Genomic DNA, 18,090 nt, shown 5'->3' on the forward strand with positions numbered 1-18,090 from the left:
TTTGATACAATTCACCATTTAGAACTAGATAAATTTTATTCTGCATTAATTTTTGAATTTAAGAAATTAGACTTTTTAAAAGGTTGTAACATTACAGCAGCAGAAGTACAAGATTCTAATAACAACTTAAAAGGTTAGGTATTTATGAATAAAATAAAATAACATCATTCAGTTACACCATTTGTTTATGAATCCTCAAAAAACCTAATAAAAATTAAATGCTTATAAAACCTAATGAAACTTGAATAAATGCTTCATGTGATAATAAGCCTGAACACCAAGGGGGAAGCTGCTTACTAAAAAACCCTGCTCACAGTAAAGTGCTAAAATATATCTAGAAAACAAACTATAAGATTCTGGGATAAAATAGGTGCATTTAATCAAACAGGAATCAGGTTTGAATCCGACAGGCCTGGAGCACTGCAACGACTGTCAAATCTGCAATAATCTTCTCCTGCAGGAGGCTACCACTAGCTATAGTAAGTAGTGTCATCAAGCAGCACTGAACCAGGAGTACTTTTTACACTGATTGGAGAGTCAGGTAAGATCTTGGTTCCTGTAGAGTATTTGCCTTGTGTTAAGTTCGTTTGTGAAATTGGAAATATTTTGCAATATATGCTTCACGTGAATCCGATTACCAACGGTCCATCAAGAGTCCCCCAGGATACTGTTGAGCTCATGATTTCAAGGATTCTTTCTGCTTCCTGCGTACTTCAGTCTGAGCCATCACAGTTGTGTAGATTTCACTTAAAGACAGGGAAGTACAACCATTATAGTTGTTGGATTTGATAAACATAGGGCAATTTTATACCTTCATAATTCACCTGTTCTTCTGTAAGCAAATCAGGAATATTTCCAAATTAAGATACAATGTCTGTTTTCTTTCCCATAATACATTATTTTTAGCACTTGTGTTATCTCTCATATATAATTGTAAAGTGGTACTTTCTGAACATTCCACATGCTCCTAAATCAGTTGACTCCATGATGTGTCACTCAGAAGCTGTCCCTATCCTCTGGCTGCATTGCCTGAGTCCCACCTCCAACATTCTAAACAGTTTACTGTTCCTCTCTCCCCCATAGCCAGTTGGAACACTGAGGTCGTTTGTATATGTGGCCTGATTGGCCTTTGCCTCTAACATTCTAAACAGTTTGCTGTTGCTGTTGGGAGTCATTTAATGTTTTCTGAGGAAAAATACATATCCCAATCTTCCCTTACACGGTCACTGGAGTTGTCAATCTCCCTGTGGGACCTGGAGCTCTCCCAGAAATCATTGTGTTCCCCAGCCACAGCACGTCATTTCCCCTACAGAAAATTTCTCAGCTATTACAACTGATCTCCAGATGACGAAGATCAGTTCTCCTGGAGACAATGGCTGCTTTGGCCAGTGGACTCTATCGCATTATACCCTGCTGAAATCCCTCCCCACCCCAAACCCTGCCCTCCCCTCGCTCAACCTCCAGGTACCTGGAGATCTCCAGTTATCATAACTGATGTCCAAATGACCAAGATCAGTTCTCCTGGAGACAATGGCTGCTTTGGCCAGTGGACTCTATGGCATTATACTCTGCTGAGGTCCCTCCCCACCCCTTCCCACCCCAGGTTCTACCCCTCAAATCTTCAGGTATTTCCCAATCCAGAGTTGACAACCCTGTAATTGACTACGGAACTGTCTTCCAGACTCTTGGAACCCAGAAAACATGGCATAGGAGGAGATGCTTTTCTACCTTAGCTGCCACTGCATAACCCCAAATCAACATAAGTCAGGGGTGGAGGGAACCATACCTGTTACCATGAGGCTGTCCTCCCATTCTACCCACTTGGGAGCAGTGTCCCCTCTAAGCTGAGTTAGTGTGAGCTAGCTCAGAGTTTTTTAGCCTCCGGCTCACACATTTTTGTCTTAGCTCAGGAGAGATTGTTTGGCAGCCAGAAATTCTAGCTCTTTTAGCATTATTTATTTATTTTATTTATTTTTCATATTTATATCCCGCCCTCCCCAATGGGCTCAGGGCGGCTCACAAGGGCAAGGTAAAACCGAGCCATAATTAAAACATATAATACATAATAAAAACATCCAACATTAAAACAGTGGTGCTCAATCAATTACTAAACGTAAGTCCAAGATGATTCAGCTCAGTTCTTCTCCAGGATCTTCTAAACATTCCCAAGTTCTTCCTCAGGGCCTCGCCAAAATGTCCTTTAGGTGCAGTGACGGTGATGGTATAGTGGGGCGGCGGCTCCTAATCAAAATCCTGGCGAAAGAGCTCCGTCTTGCAGGCCCTGCGGAACTGCATAAGGTCCCGCAGGGCCCAGATCTCCCCTGGGAGCTCGTTCCACCAGGTAGGAGCCGCCACCGAAAAAGCCCTGGCCCTGGTCACAGCTGATTTGGCATCCTTGGGGATGACCAACAGATTATGCACCACTAGATGGCAAGCTAGACTTGTTTTTAAGGCAAAAGATGTTTCAGAGTTGGTTTGCCATTGCCTGCATCACTACCCTGATATTCCTTGGAGGTCACCCTTCCAAATACTAGCCAAGGCCGACCCTGCTTAGCTTCCAAGACCTGACAAGCTCTGCTTTGGTTTAGTTACAGGATAACTGGCCTGTAAGTTCTAGGATTTCTTCTGAAGCCCCTTTTAAAAATCACGGTTACATTTGCAGTTTTCCAGTTCTCTGGCAAGAATGCTGATTTTAGTGAAACGTGGTATATTTTTGTTAGCAAATTAGGAACATTTTTGCATTTGAGTTCTTTAAGAGCCTCTAGATGTGTGCCATCTAGACCTGGAGACTTGTTAGTTTTCAATATAGTTTCCCAAAATCCCTAGAACCTCATCTGTTATCACCTCTATGGGACACAATTCTTCAGACACCCTTCTTGAAAACAGCAATTAATTTTGTGTATGCTTATTATTATTTTTTTAAGCCCTCGGAGGGGATTTTTTATTGCATTTTTTATAACACTACAAACTACAACAGAAAATGGGAAAGGGAACTACATTTATAGGATAAAGAAAGATACCCACTACTGACTAAAAACCCAAGAGAGGAGATCATCCCACCAATTTTAACCATACACTTAGTCTTAATCCCGTTAATCTTACTAACAACTGAGTCAAGTTTAACATTATCTTTTTCAAATCTTAAATGTAACTGTCATACAGAAACACCCCAAAGCATCTCACTTCAACATTCTTATAGGCACAATTCAGAGTCCTTCAGCTTTTACTTCTCCTTGCCTAGTCTCTTCCGAAGCTTATAAGGACTTTTAGAGGCTGCTGCCCCTTTCTCTGATAAAGAGTCCTCCCCGGAGGATTCCGAGTCCAGCTCGCCATTGGACTTACTGACCTCCCCTTTTTCTTCTTCCTTCCCTGGCCCTCCCATCTGGACTCTTAAAAATCCCATTGCTTTCTGGACAGAGTCAATCTTTTCTTTTTTATCCTTGATCTTGAAGGTTACACCTTCTGGAGTTAACCATCTATATCCAATTGCATTTGTCTGTAGAAAAAGAATTAATTATTTACAGTGGAGGGACGTAAGCAGTGGGGTACCGCAGGGATCAGTACTTGGTCCACTGCTTTTTAACTTGTTCATTAATGATTTGGAGTTGGGAGTAAGCAGTGAAGTGGCTAAATTTGTGGATGATACGAAGTTGTTCAGGGTGGTGAAAACCAGTCAGGATTGTGAGGCACTCCAAAGGGATCTGTCAAGGATGGGCGAGTGGGCGTCAACATGGCAAATGGGGTTCAATGTGGCCAAGTGCAAGGGGTGGTGAAAACCAGTGAGGATTGTGAGGCACTCCAAGGGGATCTGTCAAGGATGGGCGAGTGGGCGTCAACATGGCAAATGGGGTTCAATGTGGCCAAGTGCAAGGTGATGCACATTGGAGCCAAAAATCCTAAATATAAATACACATTGATGGGGTCTGAACTGGCAGAGACTGAGCAAGAGAGAGATCTTGGAGTTGTAGTAGATAACTCACTGAAAATGTCGAGACAGTGTGTGACTGCAATAAAAAAAGCCAATGTTATGCTGGGGATTATTAGGAAGGGTATTGAAAACAGATCAGCCAATATAATAATGCCCCTATATAAATCAATGGTGAGACCTCATTTGGAATACTGTGTGCAGTTCTGGGCACCACACCTTAAAAAGGATATTATAGCTTTGGAAAAAGTGCAGAAAAGGGCAACTCGAATGATAAAAGGGTTGGAACACTTTCCCTATGAGGAAAGGTTAAAGCGCTTAGGGCTCTTTAGCTTGGAGAAAAGACGACTGAGGGGTGACATGATCGAGGTTTATAAGATTATGCATGGGAAAGAGCAGGTAAAGAAAGAGGTACTTTTCTCCCTTTCTCACAATACAAGAACTCGTGGGCACTCCATGAAACTGCAGAGCGGTCGGGTTAGAACGGATAAAAGGAAGTACTTCTTCACCCAAAGAGTGATTAACACATGGAATTCACTGCCACAGGAAGTGGTGGGTGCTACAAGCATGGACGGCTTCAAAAGGGAATTAGATAAGCATATGGAGCAGAGGTCCATCAGTGGCTATTAGCCACAAGGTATAGCTAGGGGCTCTGGGGCAAGTGATGCTCTGTCTTCTTGGTGCTTCCGCCTTCATCTCTGTCACTGGGGCCAATACTTCACTCATCATTTCCTTTAGATTCTCTCCTTTAGTCTCTGGCAAGCCCTGAAAGCGAAGAATCATGTTAGCCTTTTCCATTTGTAGTTGTAGCAATTGATCTTCTGTGGAGACTTGCTTCTTTTCCAGTTGTTTTACTTTTTTCTTCACCTTTTGGGCAGTGGCATCCACTTCTTTCACCTTCTCAGCTATTTGATTCATCACTTTCAAAGTCTCATTTATCTGGGTTTGCTGAGCGGTAATACATTGAGTCATATTAGACATCTGTTACTTGAAGTTATTCAGCTGGTCCATTAGAGGGTGCATGGATTCTGCCAAAGTCTTTGCCAGCTCGTTGGTTCCTTCCGGTTTTGGGCTCTCCGTCACTTTCGATTTCAGCAACTTCTCCTTTTCCATCCTCTTCCCCGCCATGTTCTTCAGTTTGTTTACTTTTACAAGTTTTTTTGAAAGTCTCTGAATATGCGCTTAAACGCTCAAACACTCCTTGGTAAGTACTTCTTAACCGTTTTAAGCGTTTTTTCTTCCACTCCCCCCCTCATCTGCTCAAAAGTTCATGTGCTTGGGAGGCATCCCTCCCCCACTCGCCTTAATCTCTGCTGCGTAGGTTAGGGTAGGGAGCTTTCTTTTCTCTTTAAACATCGCTTAAATGACTCATGTGCATAATCGGTCCTCGGACCTCGTGTATGTTATCTTTTGGATGCTCGATCTCCTGCACTTGCCCCGGTTAGCGTTGCTTAAGTCCATTAGGTCTCTCAGCACGGAAAACCGTCGGAACGAAGAGGCGCCTCAATTCTCCACCATTCCGCTATCGAAGAGGCGACCTCTCAGAAGTTCCATGGCCAGGGTCCCTTCAACTGGGTTCTTGAGGGGGGGTGATGAACCTGCGCACCCCCTTCTTTGGCTGGAGTGCAGCTTCACCCCCAGGAGATCTGGGAGGTGAGTCTGCTCTAGCACACCATCATCACCGGAAGTCCTGTTTTAATGTCTTGATGTTTTAATGTTAAAATGTTTTAAAGCTCACTGCCTTGGGGACTCTATTTGGGTGGAAAGGCAGTATAGAAATGTTTTAAGTAAACGAATGAATAAATAAATTTTATTTACTAGTGCTTGCTCTAGGGTTGCCAGGTGCCTTCCTCCTGCTGGCGGGGGGATTTGAGGAGCATTTCAGGGGTGGGCAGGGACGTCAGTGACATGCTGACATCACTTCTGAAATTGATGTTATCACGTTGGCAATGTTGGGGCAAAGCTCTACTTTTTGGTCAAAACGCTATGGTAAAAATGGCTACAAACCATGGAGTGTCACCCCTGATGTCGCTGACGCAGTGACGTCACTTCCAGAAGTGATGTCAATGTGTCACCAATGTCATGTGGGGACGTCTGTTTGGGGATGGGGTTTCTCCCACCAGCCAGCTGGCTAGCAGCAAGCTGGAGTCCGCAAAAGTGGAGGATCCCCCACCTTGACTGGGAACCTGGCAAGCCTAGCTTACTCCTAGGAGATCATGCTTAGAGTGCAGCCAGTGTGATTTATATAAAGAAAAGCAAAAATAAATAGCCTGTTCAGAAAAAGGGAACATTAGTAATATACACTCAATTCTAACTACCTGCAGACAGAAAACCTGGCATATTTATAGCTTGTAAGCAAGTAATGGAATTTTTTTTTAATTAGACATTTTAATTTCATGCAGAAAAGCTCTTCCTTCAGTTTTTAGAATGCTGCTGCTTTCAGTTTATTTACTATTTATATACTGCTTTTTCCTCAAGGGGGACTCAAAAGCTGCTTACAACATCATTCTATCCTCTTCCATTTTATACTCACAACAACCACATGGAATATGTTTTCAGATTTAAAAAAGTAATTATTGATAGGAAGTTATTTCATTTTTTCCCCTGATTTAACCAAAACCCACATGTTAACATGACTAAACTCAGTATACAAACAAAAATTACCTTCCAAAAGTATTTTCTCTCAAAAATCCCAAACTTAACATCACTGGAGAATAGGAACAAGGTTACTACTTAACATATATCACATAAAGATTTTATTTTGTGAAGGTTATGCCCTACCTGTCTTTTAGGCATAATGTTTTATAATATCAGAATAATATGGTAATTTTAGGAAATATTAGACCAGCTACATTTAACATTTGTAATTTTAATCCATTTCAGTCTCAATTAAAAGGTGATTAAGAGAAATTTCCAACACTATGAAACTCATTGCTAATTAAAATAATAATCTTTCCACTCATCTGATCAGCCTAATTAAGGACATAAAACCAATTCACTGAAAATGAAGGAGTCATAATTCTTGTCACAGTTTACATAGGATATATAGTAATGTGTTTATAATATACTTTTCAGAAGATTAGTAAATCTTGGACAGAAGAAAGATTTGCCAGGACTGAAATCCTCACAGAGTATAGTATCATCACTGTATATAAACAGGTTTCCCATTCTAGTTTTATTCTCTGGCTCCCCCTACAGAAGAATAGGATGAAATACCAAATAGGAATGCCATCTAGAATATTTCTGAACATGCTTTTCAAGAGACAAGCCAGAACTGCATACAGTCATTTTCATCACTAATATTCATCCTGTCTTCAGAATGAAGCTACTGGAGCACAGTGACTAAGAGACCAAGAAGTCTTTAGTCCAAATCTCCTATCTGCCATGAACTCAGTGAGTAGTCAGGCAAGTCACTATTTCTTATTCTCAGCAACTCAGCCAAACTATGGAAATAATAATTCTGATCCACTGTACACAGCTGTGTTAGAATTATTAAGATACTGAACTGCTTTGAACACCGCAGAAATATTATATAAACACTATATTATAATTTCATGTTGCCAAAACACAGATAAGAATGGATTGATATCTTGCATTTAGTGACTTGAGATTCTTATATTTAGTCCTGTGTTCTCATTCCATTTACATAAAAAACACAGTCTTAGGGTTTTTTAATTGGATTTCTACCTGAAGAGTGGAGAGAGAAATTCTGACAGGCCAACCACAATGAAAGACATCAAGAAGAGGAAGATGCCATCTAGTAACAGTAATCCTTTGCCTGGAAAAAAAGGAAAGAGGTGTTCATGCTTGTGTGTGCGTGCACACACACACACAGTGAGACATTAAGAACAGAAGGAGATTATCCAGAAGCACAAGCAGAATGTGGATCACTCCCTTGTTACCATTGAATCTGAGTGACATGTTACGTGAAATGCCAGAACAGTGTGTGCCTCTCTTGCCGTTATAAAATGTCATCCTATCCTTTTCCCTAGGTAGCTTGATGGCATCTCCATCCAGGCGTGATGTATTGGGAGCTGCCACAATCTGAGTCCACAGAGCAGCTCAGGTATCTCTGAGCCATCCAGTGAGACCTAGGAAGAAACCTGTATGCCCACTGAGCAGAACTTCACATTTCAAGGAAAGTCAGAGGAAGAGAGAGAGAAAGACAGCCTCTCCTCAGTTGACTGATATGCAGGAAGACAGGTGGGAGGAAATGGACTCTCTGTCTACCCTGCCAAAGAACTGAATAGCATTATTCCACAATAAATGGTAAAGGCTTAGAAACAAATGTATTGTAATACATGCAGGTACTGTGTACATACAAAAAGTAAATGGTGAAACAAAAATTGCTACATAGTCTTATTTCCTCTGAAATTCAAATAAATAACTAAGGACGAGCGCAGAGGGCAATATATTTCTACTCCCCCAATCAAACTAAGAATCTTCTCCATGAATTATTCTCCCTATTCCGATCCCCTTCTTCTCAATCAGCCTGAGCACTCACAGAACACTTTAGAACATGGAGAACTGCCCCCCCCCATAAAATTATAGTTAAAATCCTAAATAATCTATCTTGAGTACACAGCACAGAACATGAGTGGAAGTTCAGTACCAACAACAAAATGCAGCCTGCCGAGCCACAGATTCTACCTATAGCTCTATAGGAATTTTAATTCTCTGTTACCAAACAAAACCTAATGGATTTTTCTTGAAACGATATCTGCAAAAACACATTGATCCCAAGCCTCTGTAAAGAAACATAATTGTGTGCAGATTTTATCTTTGATAAAACAATTTATTCCAGCATTACTAAAGTGTGCTATAGCATCCAGTATTACAGGCTTTTCATATTCCCTATCTTTTTAAAAGCACATTTCCTCATCAGAAAAAAAAACAGCTAATACAACATCTGCCATCTTTCCCATTTATCAAATCTTCCTTATGGCATAGGATGCATGCTATTGTTTAGAAGGTTTCAAAATGTAACAAAACAGAGTAATCATTTATATACTAGGAATAAGGCCTATTGTGGGGGGGGGGATACAATGAGCTCTAGAAAGAGGGTGGGGTCAATGATTTTGTATCTTGCAAGTAGAGTAAACACAGAGTAGTGTTTTGTAGTGTAAAGAACTCATGTGGTAGTGAAGAACAGCATACCTTATGGTGGTAGAAAGTAATTGTTGTCCGTAGTCATGGACACATTTGACAGTTTCGGAGTGTGGTGTCTGTGGCAGTGTACCTGTCTGAGGTCCCACCCCTCCTCAAACCCACCCTCCCCAGGCTCCACACCTGAAATCTCCAGGAATTTCCATACCTAAAGTTGGCAACTTTATCTCCGCCTCTCTCAGCAGCCTCTTCCTAGGCAAAGTTCTGTCTTTCTCATTAGTGGGAAGCAAAGCAGCTCACTTCATTCTCCTCTTTTGCTTTGTGATTTGTACAGCAACCCTGCAACATAGGTTAGACAGAAAGTCTATGGCTGGTCTGAAATCACCCAGGCAGCTTCCATAGGGAGACTCCTGCTGAACAGGAGCAAGCAGCCAGGGATAGTGAAGCAATGCCAGTCAGGAGGCATGAAGTCACCCTGAGAGTGCTGGCAGGCGTAGGGTTGCCAACAAAGACAGACTGATGCAAAGGAGGATGGAAAAGTCTCCATATCTCTATTTTGCCTTAAAGTGGTTTTGATGCCAGCAGAGTGAGAAAATGCCAGAGGCTCTGGGTGGGTGCCCCAAGGTAAATGCACCAAACAATTCCCAAAGATTTTCCAAAACACTACTCTGTCCACATTCATTTTCTATACTCACAGTGTCCCCTGCCAGAATACGACACATCCCCAGCACTTTGAATTAGCACCAGAGCTTTAAGAGCTCTCCAGCTGTCACCTGGAGGTTGGCAACAATGGTTCTCCAGGAAGAAATGGCTTGTTTGGAGGGCGGGGTCTATGGCATTGTATCTGTCTGAGGTCTTCCTCTTCCTCCTCCTCAGACCCCAACCTCTGCAAGGTTCATCCCTAAAATATCCTGGAAGTTTCCAACCTGGAGTTGGCAACCCTATGTCCTTTCCAGGCAGCCATCAGCCTACCTTTATCTGCCTGTCTATCTTTAGGTTTACATCTCCTCCCCCCTCCCTGCCGCCTCTACCTAGTGAAAGAGCAGTCTTTCCCTGCAATGGGAACCAAAGCAGCTGACATCATTCTCCTCTCTCTCATATGATCTGCACAACAACCCTGTGAGGTATGTTAGGTTGAAAGTCTGTGAATGGTCCATAATCCCCCAGGCAGCTTTTGTAACATGAACCTGGGACCTGCACACTATCCTCTGAAACGCTATCAGGTACATATCAGTGGCAGTAATAGGGTGACTGCTGGCACCTTTTCCTATTGCCTTGTGGTATTCTGCTTGTGGTGTGATCTGTCTTTATTGTGGTGTGGCATGGTTGTGTTATTGGGTTTGTTTCTTTTGAAGGGGAAGTGATGTGTTGTGGGTGAGGACATATTTTACCTCAGGATACACCAGGTCACATATGCAACTGACAGTTCCAAGTGTCTGGGGGGGGGGGTTGAGGTGCAGAATGGAGTGAGGTCCAATCAGCTTCCATATGCAAATGACCTTGAAACGCTGGCCCAATCAGAGAAGAGTGGCCTAGGCTGCAGTGGGTGGGAGAGAAGAACGGACCCAGCACCCATCCAACGCCAACTGATTAATCTTGAGTGGCAGTTCATCTGCCAACGGGTGATGCGGTACTCTTCAAGGACCAATGGGGGAGCCTGGAATCATGAATAAATTACTAAGCCTTTTATGTATATAAGATGAACCACATATGCAAACCAGCCATTACTCATCAAGTATTAATCTATTAGGGTCACATGAAGTAGTTTCATTCCCATGTGTTACACAGTATTTAATACCAGAGTCTTTAACAACCCCTCCCCCCATACATTTATAGATTTTTCAGTGTGTTGATCATGCTAAGACTGCTATTGCACCTGGCTACTTCATGGTTTCTGCTGTTGAGCACCTACATGGGCAGTTCTGTACATGCAGCGCCCCCTGCTGCTCCTTTAATTTCAGAATAAGCATTTCCCCAGGCAGACATTCACTAATTCTATTTAAAGCTTTGTTTTCTACATAATTGACATAACTATGCTGCCCATTCAGTAAAAAATGTGTGTAGAAGCCTTAGGCTCTTAAGGACACTCTCTGAGGAATATGCACCATTAAATACATTTATTGAGAAATCCTGCTAAATTTACTCCTAGCCAGGTTGCTTAGGATGTGATTTGCAGTGCAATCCTGAACAGAGTTACACCTTTGATTTTAGTGGGCTTAGAACAGTGCGACTCTGCTAAGGATTGCAATGATACAGTACATTCACATTGCTCAGTACTGCATTGAACCTCGGTTTTAACTGTTCATAACCTCGGTTTTATGGATTTATAATGTTGGACTGTATCTTATTTTATACAATTTTTGTGTTTTATTGTGCTCTTCTCTGTCTGTGGTTTGTAATGGCCTATGGCTAAATACAATAAAATCTTCTCTCTCTCTCAGTACTGCATTGTTAGTGCAATCCTATGCAATTACTAGACTCGTTGCCATGGTCTTACTGGAGTAACTCTGCACTGGGTTGCACTGTTAACTTTCTAATAGACAGGGTGGGGGAAAATGGAACTGTAAATAAAATGACAAGCCTTTTCTGGAAGAAACAGTACTTTATTTAAATATTACATGCTGGTACAGCAATTCCTTCCTTCTCGTTTTGTCCATGCACTGTCTTTTTTCGAAAAGGTAACTCTTTAAACATAAGAATGGCCTCTCTGTCATGCATCTGTGCTATACCAGGTACAACTAGTATTAGGTACCACATGAAAGCTAACTAACATTAAAGGAGCCAATCCAATCCAAAGCCTTTTATTGGCATATAAATAAAAATACAGTAATCTAAGTACACACAGAGACAATTTAAAATTGCCGAGTAACATCACAGAATATCATCATAAAGAAAAACCTAATTCATCATATCATTTATCAGGCCGTAGGGCCATGGCACTGCAGAGAAACTTTGCTGTTATTTCAGATTAAAGGAGCATTGTCCTTATACAATTAATTCACTCCCAAATAAACTGTTCATCGAAATCACATAAAGTAAGCATGGCTTCTAAAGTGCGGCATGGTAGTTGCCATCACACATACACATGGCAAGTATTTCCGGCTACTCCTGCAAATTCAGCCACCATAATAAATATTACCAATTTTATTTTTCTACATACTGTGAAGTACATTTAGCAAAATTATTGTTCTTTCCAAAACTATGAGCACCTTTGAATGCACTGATTTTATTAACAATTAAACTCATTTATACAAAACTGAATGGCCTTCCCTGGATAACAAGAGAAGTTTATAAGCCTTGTACCACTTGAACACCTGAGCCATCAGCAGATTAGAACTACTCTGAGCAAATTAGCAGTACACTAATGGTTGCCACCTCTTCCAGAAAATAAGATATACAGACATGCTCATTTTATTTATTTTAGGTACATAACTACTGCTAATTTGCATATATTAATTCATTTAAGCATGTGCACATTACAAATTGCCCTTTGTTTAGCACTGAAGCTGAGCTTTAGAAAGAAAAACACAGCTGGGCAACAAAATGGCCAATCTAGTTTGAAGCTGTATGGTGGCAGGCCTACTAAGTTGGGCCTGTTGAGCATGAAGATGACCATAACCAACTCTCCCACACATTACTGGTTTCTTCAAGCACTCTGCCTGTCAGTACTTCATGCAGTATATTCACAAAACATGGCAAAAGAGGGAGATGCCCCAGTTTACAGTATCATAGCATAGAAGAATGAAGATACTATACTGCATGCACTTACAGTATAGGAGAGAGGTGCTGGCAATCATCCCTGTTTTGCACACAGCAAAAAATCCCCCTTCATCCTTTCTATAAGCATCCTAGAAATGTACATACACTCAGAGTTCTATTCCTCCAGCTACCACTGTTTCAATAAGAATTCTATTAATAAGCATCTCAATTTTTTACAATAGTTTATGAATAATATATTCTATGGACAATTATCAACAAAAAGAATTACAAGCAATGTTCCTACATGTTGGACTCTAGCAATTAACTGCTTAGTAGAGCAGCATTTAACCATCTGTTAACTGTAAGCTGTTTAAACAGAGCCTTATTTATTTATTTATTTATTGCATTTCTATCCCACCCTCCCCCATGAGCAGGCTCAGGGCAAGTTACAACCAAATAAAAACAATTAAAATACAATGCAATAATCTAATTTAAAATCTAATAACACAACTCCCAAGATGGCGATCAATCAACAAAGTTCCCAGATGAGTCAGTATGTATGCCCATATGGAACAGAGTTGGCCGAGTGAGCATTAAACACCACTGGTAATATACCTACATTCAGACAGAAACAGTGGGGTGGAGCAGGGGAAGCCGATGTAAACAGACACCCGCAGTCTCAACCAAAGGCCTGGCAGAACACCTCCATTTTACAGGCCCTGTGGAACTCTAATAAGTCCCCCAGGGCCCTGATCTAACCTAGAAGAGCATTCCACCAGGCCGGGGCCAGAGCTGAAAGGGCCCTGGCCCTCGTCAAAGCTAAGCAGATATCTTTGGGGTCAAGGACCACCAGAAGCTGTTGTTCCAAAGAGCACAAGCCTCACCCGGGAACACATTTTTATTAAGCCATACATACACATAGTATTTCAGAAGGGTATGGTCTGAGAAAGAGAGAGATGAACTGGGTGTTTCTGTCACACCCTGTTAGAAAATGAAGACCACCAAGACTGATCACAAATAAAACACATACAACAAATAGTTTCCTAAGGAGAGATCAAGGAACTGTACAGATAAACCCGCAAAGTCTCTTTCTTAAAGGAACAAATTCTCCATTCCCTATTATATTTTCAGATGCGCTTCTGCAATGAAAAAGTTCACAGTAGCTACATTTACTAATGATCAAAGGGGCACATTTTTGCAGGCTCTACCTTAACTAGGGAAGAATTTAATTGTTTTCTCAGGATGACACTTACATGTACCAGGCAATTGGTGGTAAATGTTTTTATGCACTGCTTTAATGAAGTTTATTCATATTTAATATAATGCTGCCAGCTAGTGGCAACATCTTTTTCTGAACTAATGTCTAGTTTACTGAATACTTCTACCACTCTAATTTGGAAATTGGACTGTTCAGAGAAATGTGATTTAGAAAGGGAAATATATATGTATTACGCCAAGCATATATTAAACCACATAATAAAAGCTAAGAAATATGGAGACACATTATTTGCAAACAAATGGCTTGGACTTTGCAAAAAACCCCAAACCTATGCAAACTTCTGGGAATGCTTTTTTCGCAAACCAGTGTTATTTTAATCCTAAAATATAAACTTTAAGAGCCATATGTGCCACCAGAAAAAATATGGTTCAATGATCAGCAGAAATATCAGAATACAATTTCCAAAAATGTCCTTCAGATACGGTTGTAACAGTTATATTCAGAATAGTAGAATTACTGGGGGGGAAATTAGCAAAAAATCTAAAGCATTCTCTGTTTTTTTGTTCTCTAGCTTCACCTTCTGCTGACATCAGCAATTCCAACACACACACACACACACACACACACACACAATGAGTTCTCTCCCCTAGTGTTAGTATTATTCCCTTGGCAACTTGTAAATCTAATGAAACTCCATTCTCCTGTAAATTTGTGAATTGTTTCTCCTACCTGGCAGTACTTCAAGATACACATTTCTCAAAGTATTCTTTGGACCGACCGTAATAAAGCCTGAGGCATTCAGCTAGGACGAATGCTTCAAAGTTGAGACTGAATTGCAAGAAGCATTTTTCCTACACAATTACCTATCCTTTAGATTTTGTTGTTGTTCTTGTTGTTTAGAGGTCAAAAGTTAGTTTGTGAAATTGACATTTCTCTGCTCCTGAAATGTCAGTGTGCAATGAAGTGTAATCTCAGGTTCATACGAAACAAAGACGAATTTCAAGGTGAATCAGGCCTATTTAAGAAGAACAGTTTCATGTTACTGCCTGTGGAAGAAAAATGTTAGCTTCTTTTTTGATTCTGATTGAACTACAAAAATCTTTTTTATTTTTATATGGGCTGTTGGTTTTAAAAAAAAATCAGCAGAAACACAAGGTATTGTTATTTTAAGCATTAATAATTTTACATAGTTAAACTTGCAAATATATTGTTTTAAGAATAATTTAGATTTACTCTCTTTCTCTTTATACCCAAGTTTCTAGGGTCACTTTCTGTCTGCATTATCCAGGGCCAGCACTAAAACCTAGACAACCCAAGTGAATCATAGCTCCAACCACAGTACAAAACAGAGTGGGCATCCATGCCATACTATATCAGACCCTGATGGTGTGTACTCAACCATTTGAAATCTCAACCATTCACTGATCACAGGCCTTAAGCAGAGAATCAGTTTTGCTGTGAGAAATACTCCTGGGGCAGAGCTGTTTATGAGCAAAAAGATGACAATGTGTCTTTCCACAGACATCATGCTCACAACCTTGCTGCATTATTCCCATTAAAAGGCCCTTAGAAAGGCTCTACGCATAGGGATCCTTGGGGAGGGGGTACTGAAACAGCCAGAAAAAAAGGAGGTGGGGGGGGTAAAAAGTTTTGGGCTGGAACAGTAGATACGAGTCCAGTAGCACCTTAGATTTTGGGGGTATAAGCTTTCCAGAGTCAATGTGACTTTGTCTGATACGTTTGAGCTGGAAGATGTGGAGCAGCAAGGACATAAATGCACATGCAACTAGTGAAAAATCAAGGTTGCAGTTATAGCTCAGCCTTATGATAGACTAGTACACTTAGGCCTGTTGAAATCAGTGAATGGACCTGTGCATAACTCTACATAAGATCAGGTTGTGAGAACTGCTTTAATCAGCACAAAGCAGATTTTAGTCTTGATCTGAAAGATTTCACCACCTAGTCTTATTTTTTAAATAGCACTACCAGTGTGAAAGCTGCTTTACAGAGTATGTCATATCCCTGCCAAAGCAATGCCATACTTAATCTCAGTGCAACCCAGGATCAGCATTCTTTTTGGCCTCAGTATCAATACCAGCACTAAAACCATTACACTGTCATCAGGAGGACAGTCAAAGATAAAAGCCATGAACTGCTTTTCTATTTTTTGCCCTAGCTGAAGCTGACACTAACAAAAAGAATTCCTAAAAGAAACAAGAGATCTATGGTTTTGCAACTTGGAAGGATGAGTCACTGACAGTTATCAAACATAAGAGAGCACTTCTGTTGCTAAACAGTGGATAAGTGGTTTTCTATTAATTCAAAAATGTATTCTGTACCCAGTGACATATTTGCAGCCCTTCTGGTGAACAACAGATTTAAAAATTAGGAAGGAGACAGCAGAAAAGCTTTTAAAAGGACAGATTGGACTAACTCCTCCTGTGCATGCAAGGCTCTTTACAGTTTAAAGAAACATTTTTACTGAGCACCATGTGCACATCAGGGATTACAAGACCCCTCTTTCCAACAACAGCTCTCTGTATCACCTAGCAAACTATCCCGGGATGTTTCAGAAACAAGTTACAAATGGGGTGAGGACTGAGAAGTCACAGATCTAGAAAGATGTTTTCGATTGCAGCCATGAGGAACTATTTGGCAGCACAGAAAACATAGATCTGGCTTATATACTAAGTGACCCACAGCTCAGAATGGTGTACCAGCAGTTAAGTGCTTTAAATGGAATAAAGCCACAACTATCTGAGCACATGGCACACATGATGCTGTCTATATAGGCACTGCAGTTAATAGCATTGACACAAATGTTGCACATAATAGCATAAACTATATTTCTACTATTAAGCCTCTACTTCAAGAAAAATAAAATACTTACAAACATTTCCTGTATTGTCAAAACTTGTCAGAACATCTTCAACATTTAAGAGTCCGGTGTTACATCTAAGGAAGAAAGTTACCACACAAAACAGAATTATTCTTCATCCCCCCTTTTTTTTTAAAAAAAGAAAAGAACATAGGTTATATCCTCCACCAACATCTTGAAAAATGTCTCACCACTAGAGGGAGGAGAAAGAAGAAAACGTCACACTAATATAAAGGTAAAGGTTTCACTAATATACAGCATATTAAAATTAAACAAGTGTGAACATCCAAGGTTGTAAAAAAATATTACTGAAACCATTTTGAATATGCTTACATGAGAACATGAAAAATACTGATTTGTAAAGCCTGCAAAAATAAAATATACATTTTTATCAATTATATTAACACGTTTACAATGCATGAGGGGAAATTATCCCACTGACAGTAGTGATGGCACATATAAAGTTCATCACATCAAACTCAGCATCAACCAACGCACTTAATCCAGTAATGTAGCCCATTTTGAAGGGACATTTCAGTTCAATCCGACTGATCCTTCCAAGCTTTGCTTAGTGTAAACACCAGTTTTAAGACCTATGAAATAGACAGGTTGCTTACCTGTAACTGGTGATCTTCGAGTGGTCATCTGTGCATTCACACCCTTGGGATAGTCTGCGCCTGCGCAGACCCTGCTCGTACCGGTAGCAAGCCAAAGGGATTTTCACGCCCCCTCCTAGGTCACGTGCCGGGCTCCACTGCGCATAACCAAGGAGGGGCACGCAGAACCCGCCAGTTCCTTCTGACCGCCGCCCAACAGCCTTCAAAGAACAAGATGAAGGGCCGAGAGCAGAGGGGAAGGAGGGTGGGTGGTGTGAATGCACAGATGACCACTCGAAGATCACCAGTTACAGGTAAGCAACCTGCCTATCTTCTTCATGGTCTCTGTGCATCACACCCTTGGGAGAATAGCAAGCAATAACTCTTACCTGGAGGAGGGGCCGAGGCCCTACACCTGCGCCGTCTGCAAGATAGACCGACCCAACGCCACACGACGAGTAGACCGGACATCAAGGGCATAATGCTTCACGAAGGTGAGCGGAGTAGCCCAAGTCGCAGCGTTGCAGATGTCCTCCAATGGCATACCTCTCATGAAAGCTGTAGAAGCCGCTACCGCCCTGGTAGAGTGGGCGCGAAGCTGACCTGGAAGAGGTTTCTTAGCCAAAGCGTAGCATAGCTTGATCACCTCCACAATCCATCTCGACAG

The 18,090-nt window shown here is 41.1% G+C and overlaps 1 protein-coding gene across 1 annotated transcript in view; it reads right to left on the reverse strand.

The window, feature by feature from the left end:
• Positions 1 to 287: 287 nt before the first annotated feature.
• The window catches only part of LOC107119521 (calmodulin-lysine N-methyltransferase-like), a 77,369-nt gene continuing 59,566 nt past the window's right edge, over positions 288 to 18,090 (reverse strand). The window contains exons 3-5 of the mRNA XM_015422010.1: positions 16,840 to 16,904; positions 7,613 to 7,703; positions 288 to 746 (exon numbers count right to left, since the gene is read on the reverse strand). Coding sequence (XP_015277496.1) covers positions 677 to 746; positions 7,613 to 7,703; positions 16,840 to 16,904 — 226 coding nt within the window. The 3' untranslated portion in view covers positions 288 to 676. The remainder of the gene's footprint in view (positions 747 to 7,612; positions 7,704 to 16,839; positions 16,905 to 18,090) is intronic.

The sequence above is a fragment of the Gekko japonicus genome, unplaced genomic scaffold (assembly GCF_001447785.1).
Source record: "Gekko japonicus isolate JY-2015 unplaced genomic scaffold, Gekko_japonicus_V1.1 scaffold128, whole genome shotgun sequence".
Classification (NCBI taxonomy): domain Eukaryota; kingdom Metazoa; phylum Chordata; class Lepidosauria; order Squamata; family Gekkonidae; genus Gekko; species Gekko japonicus.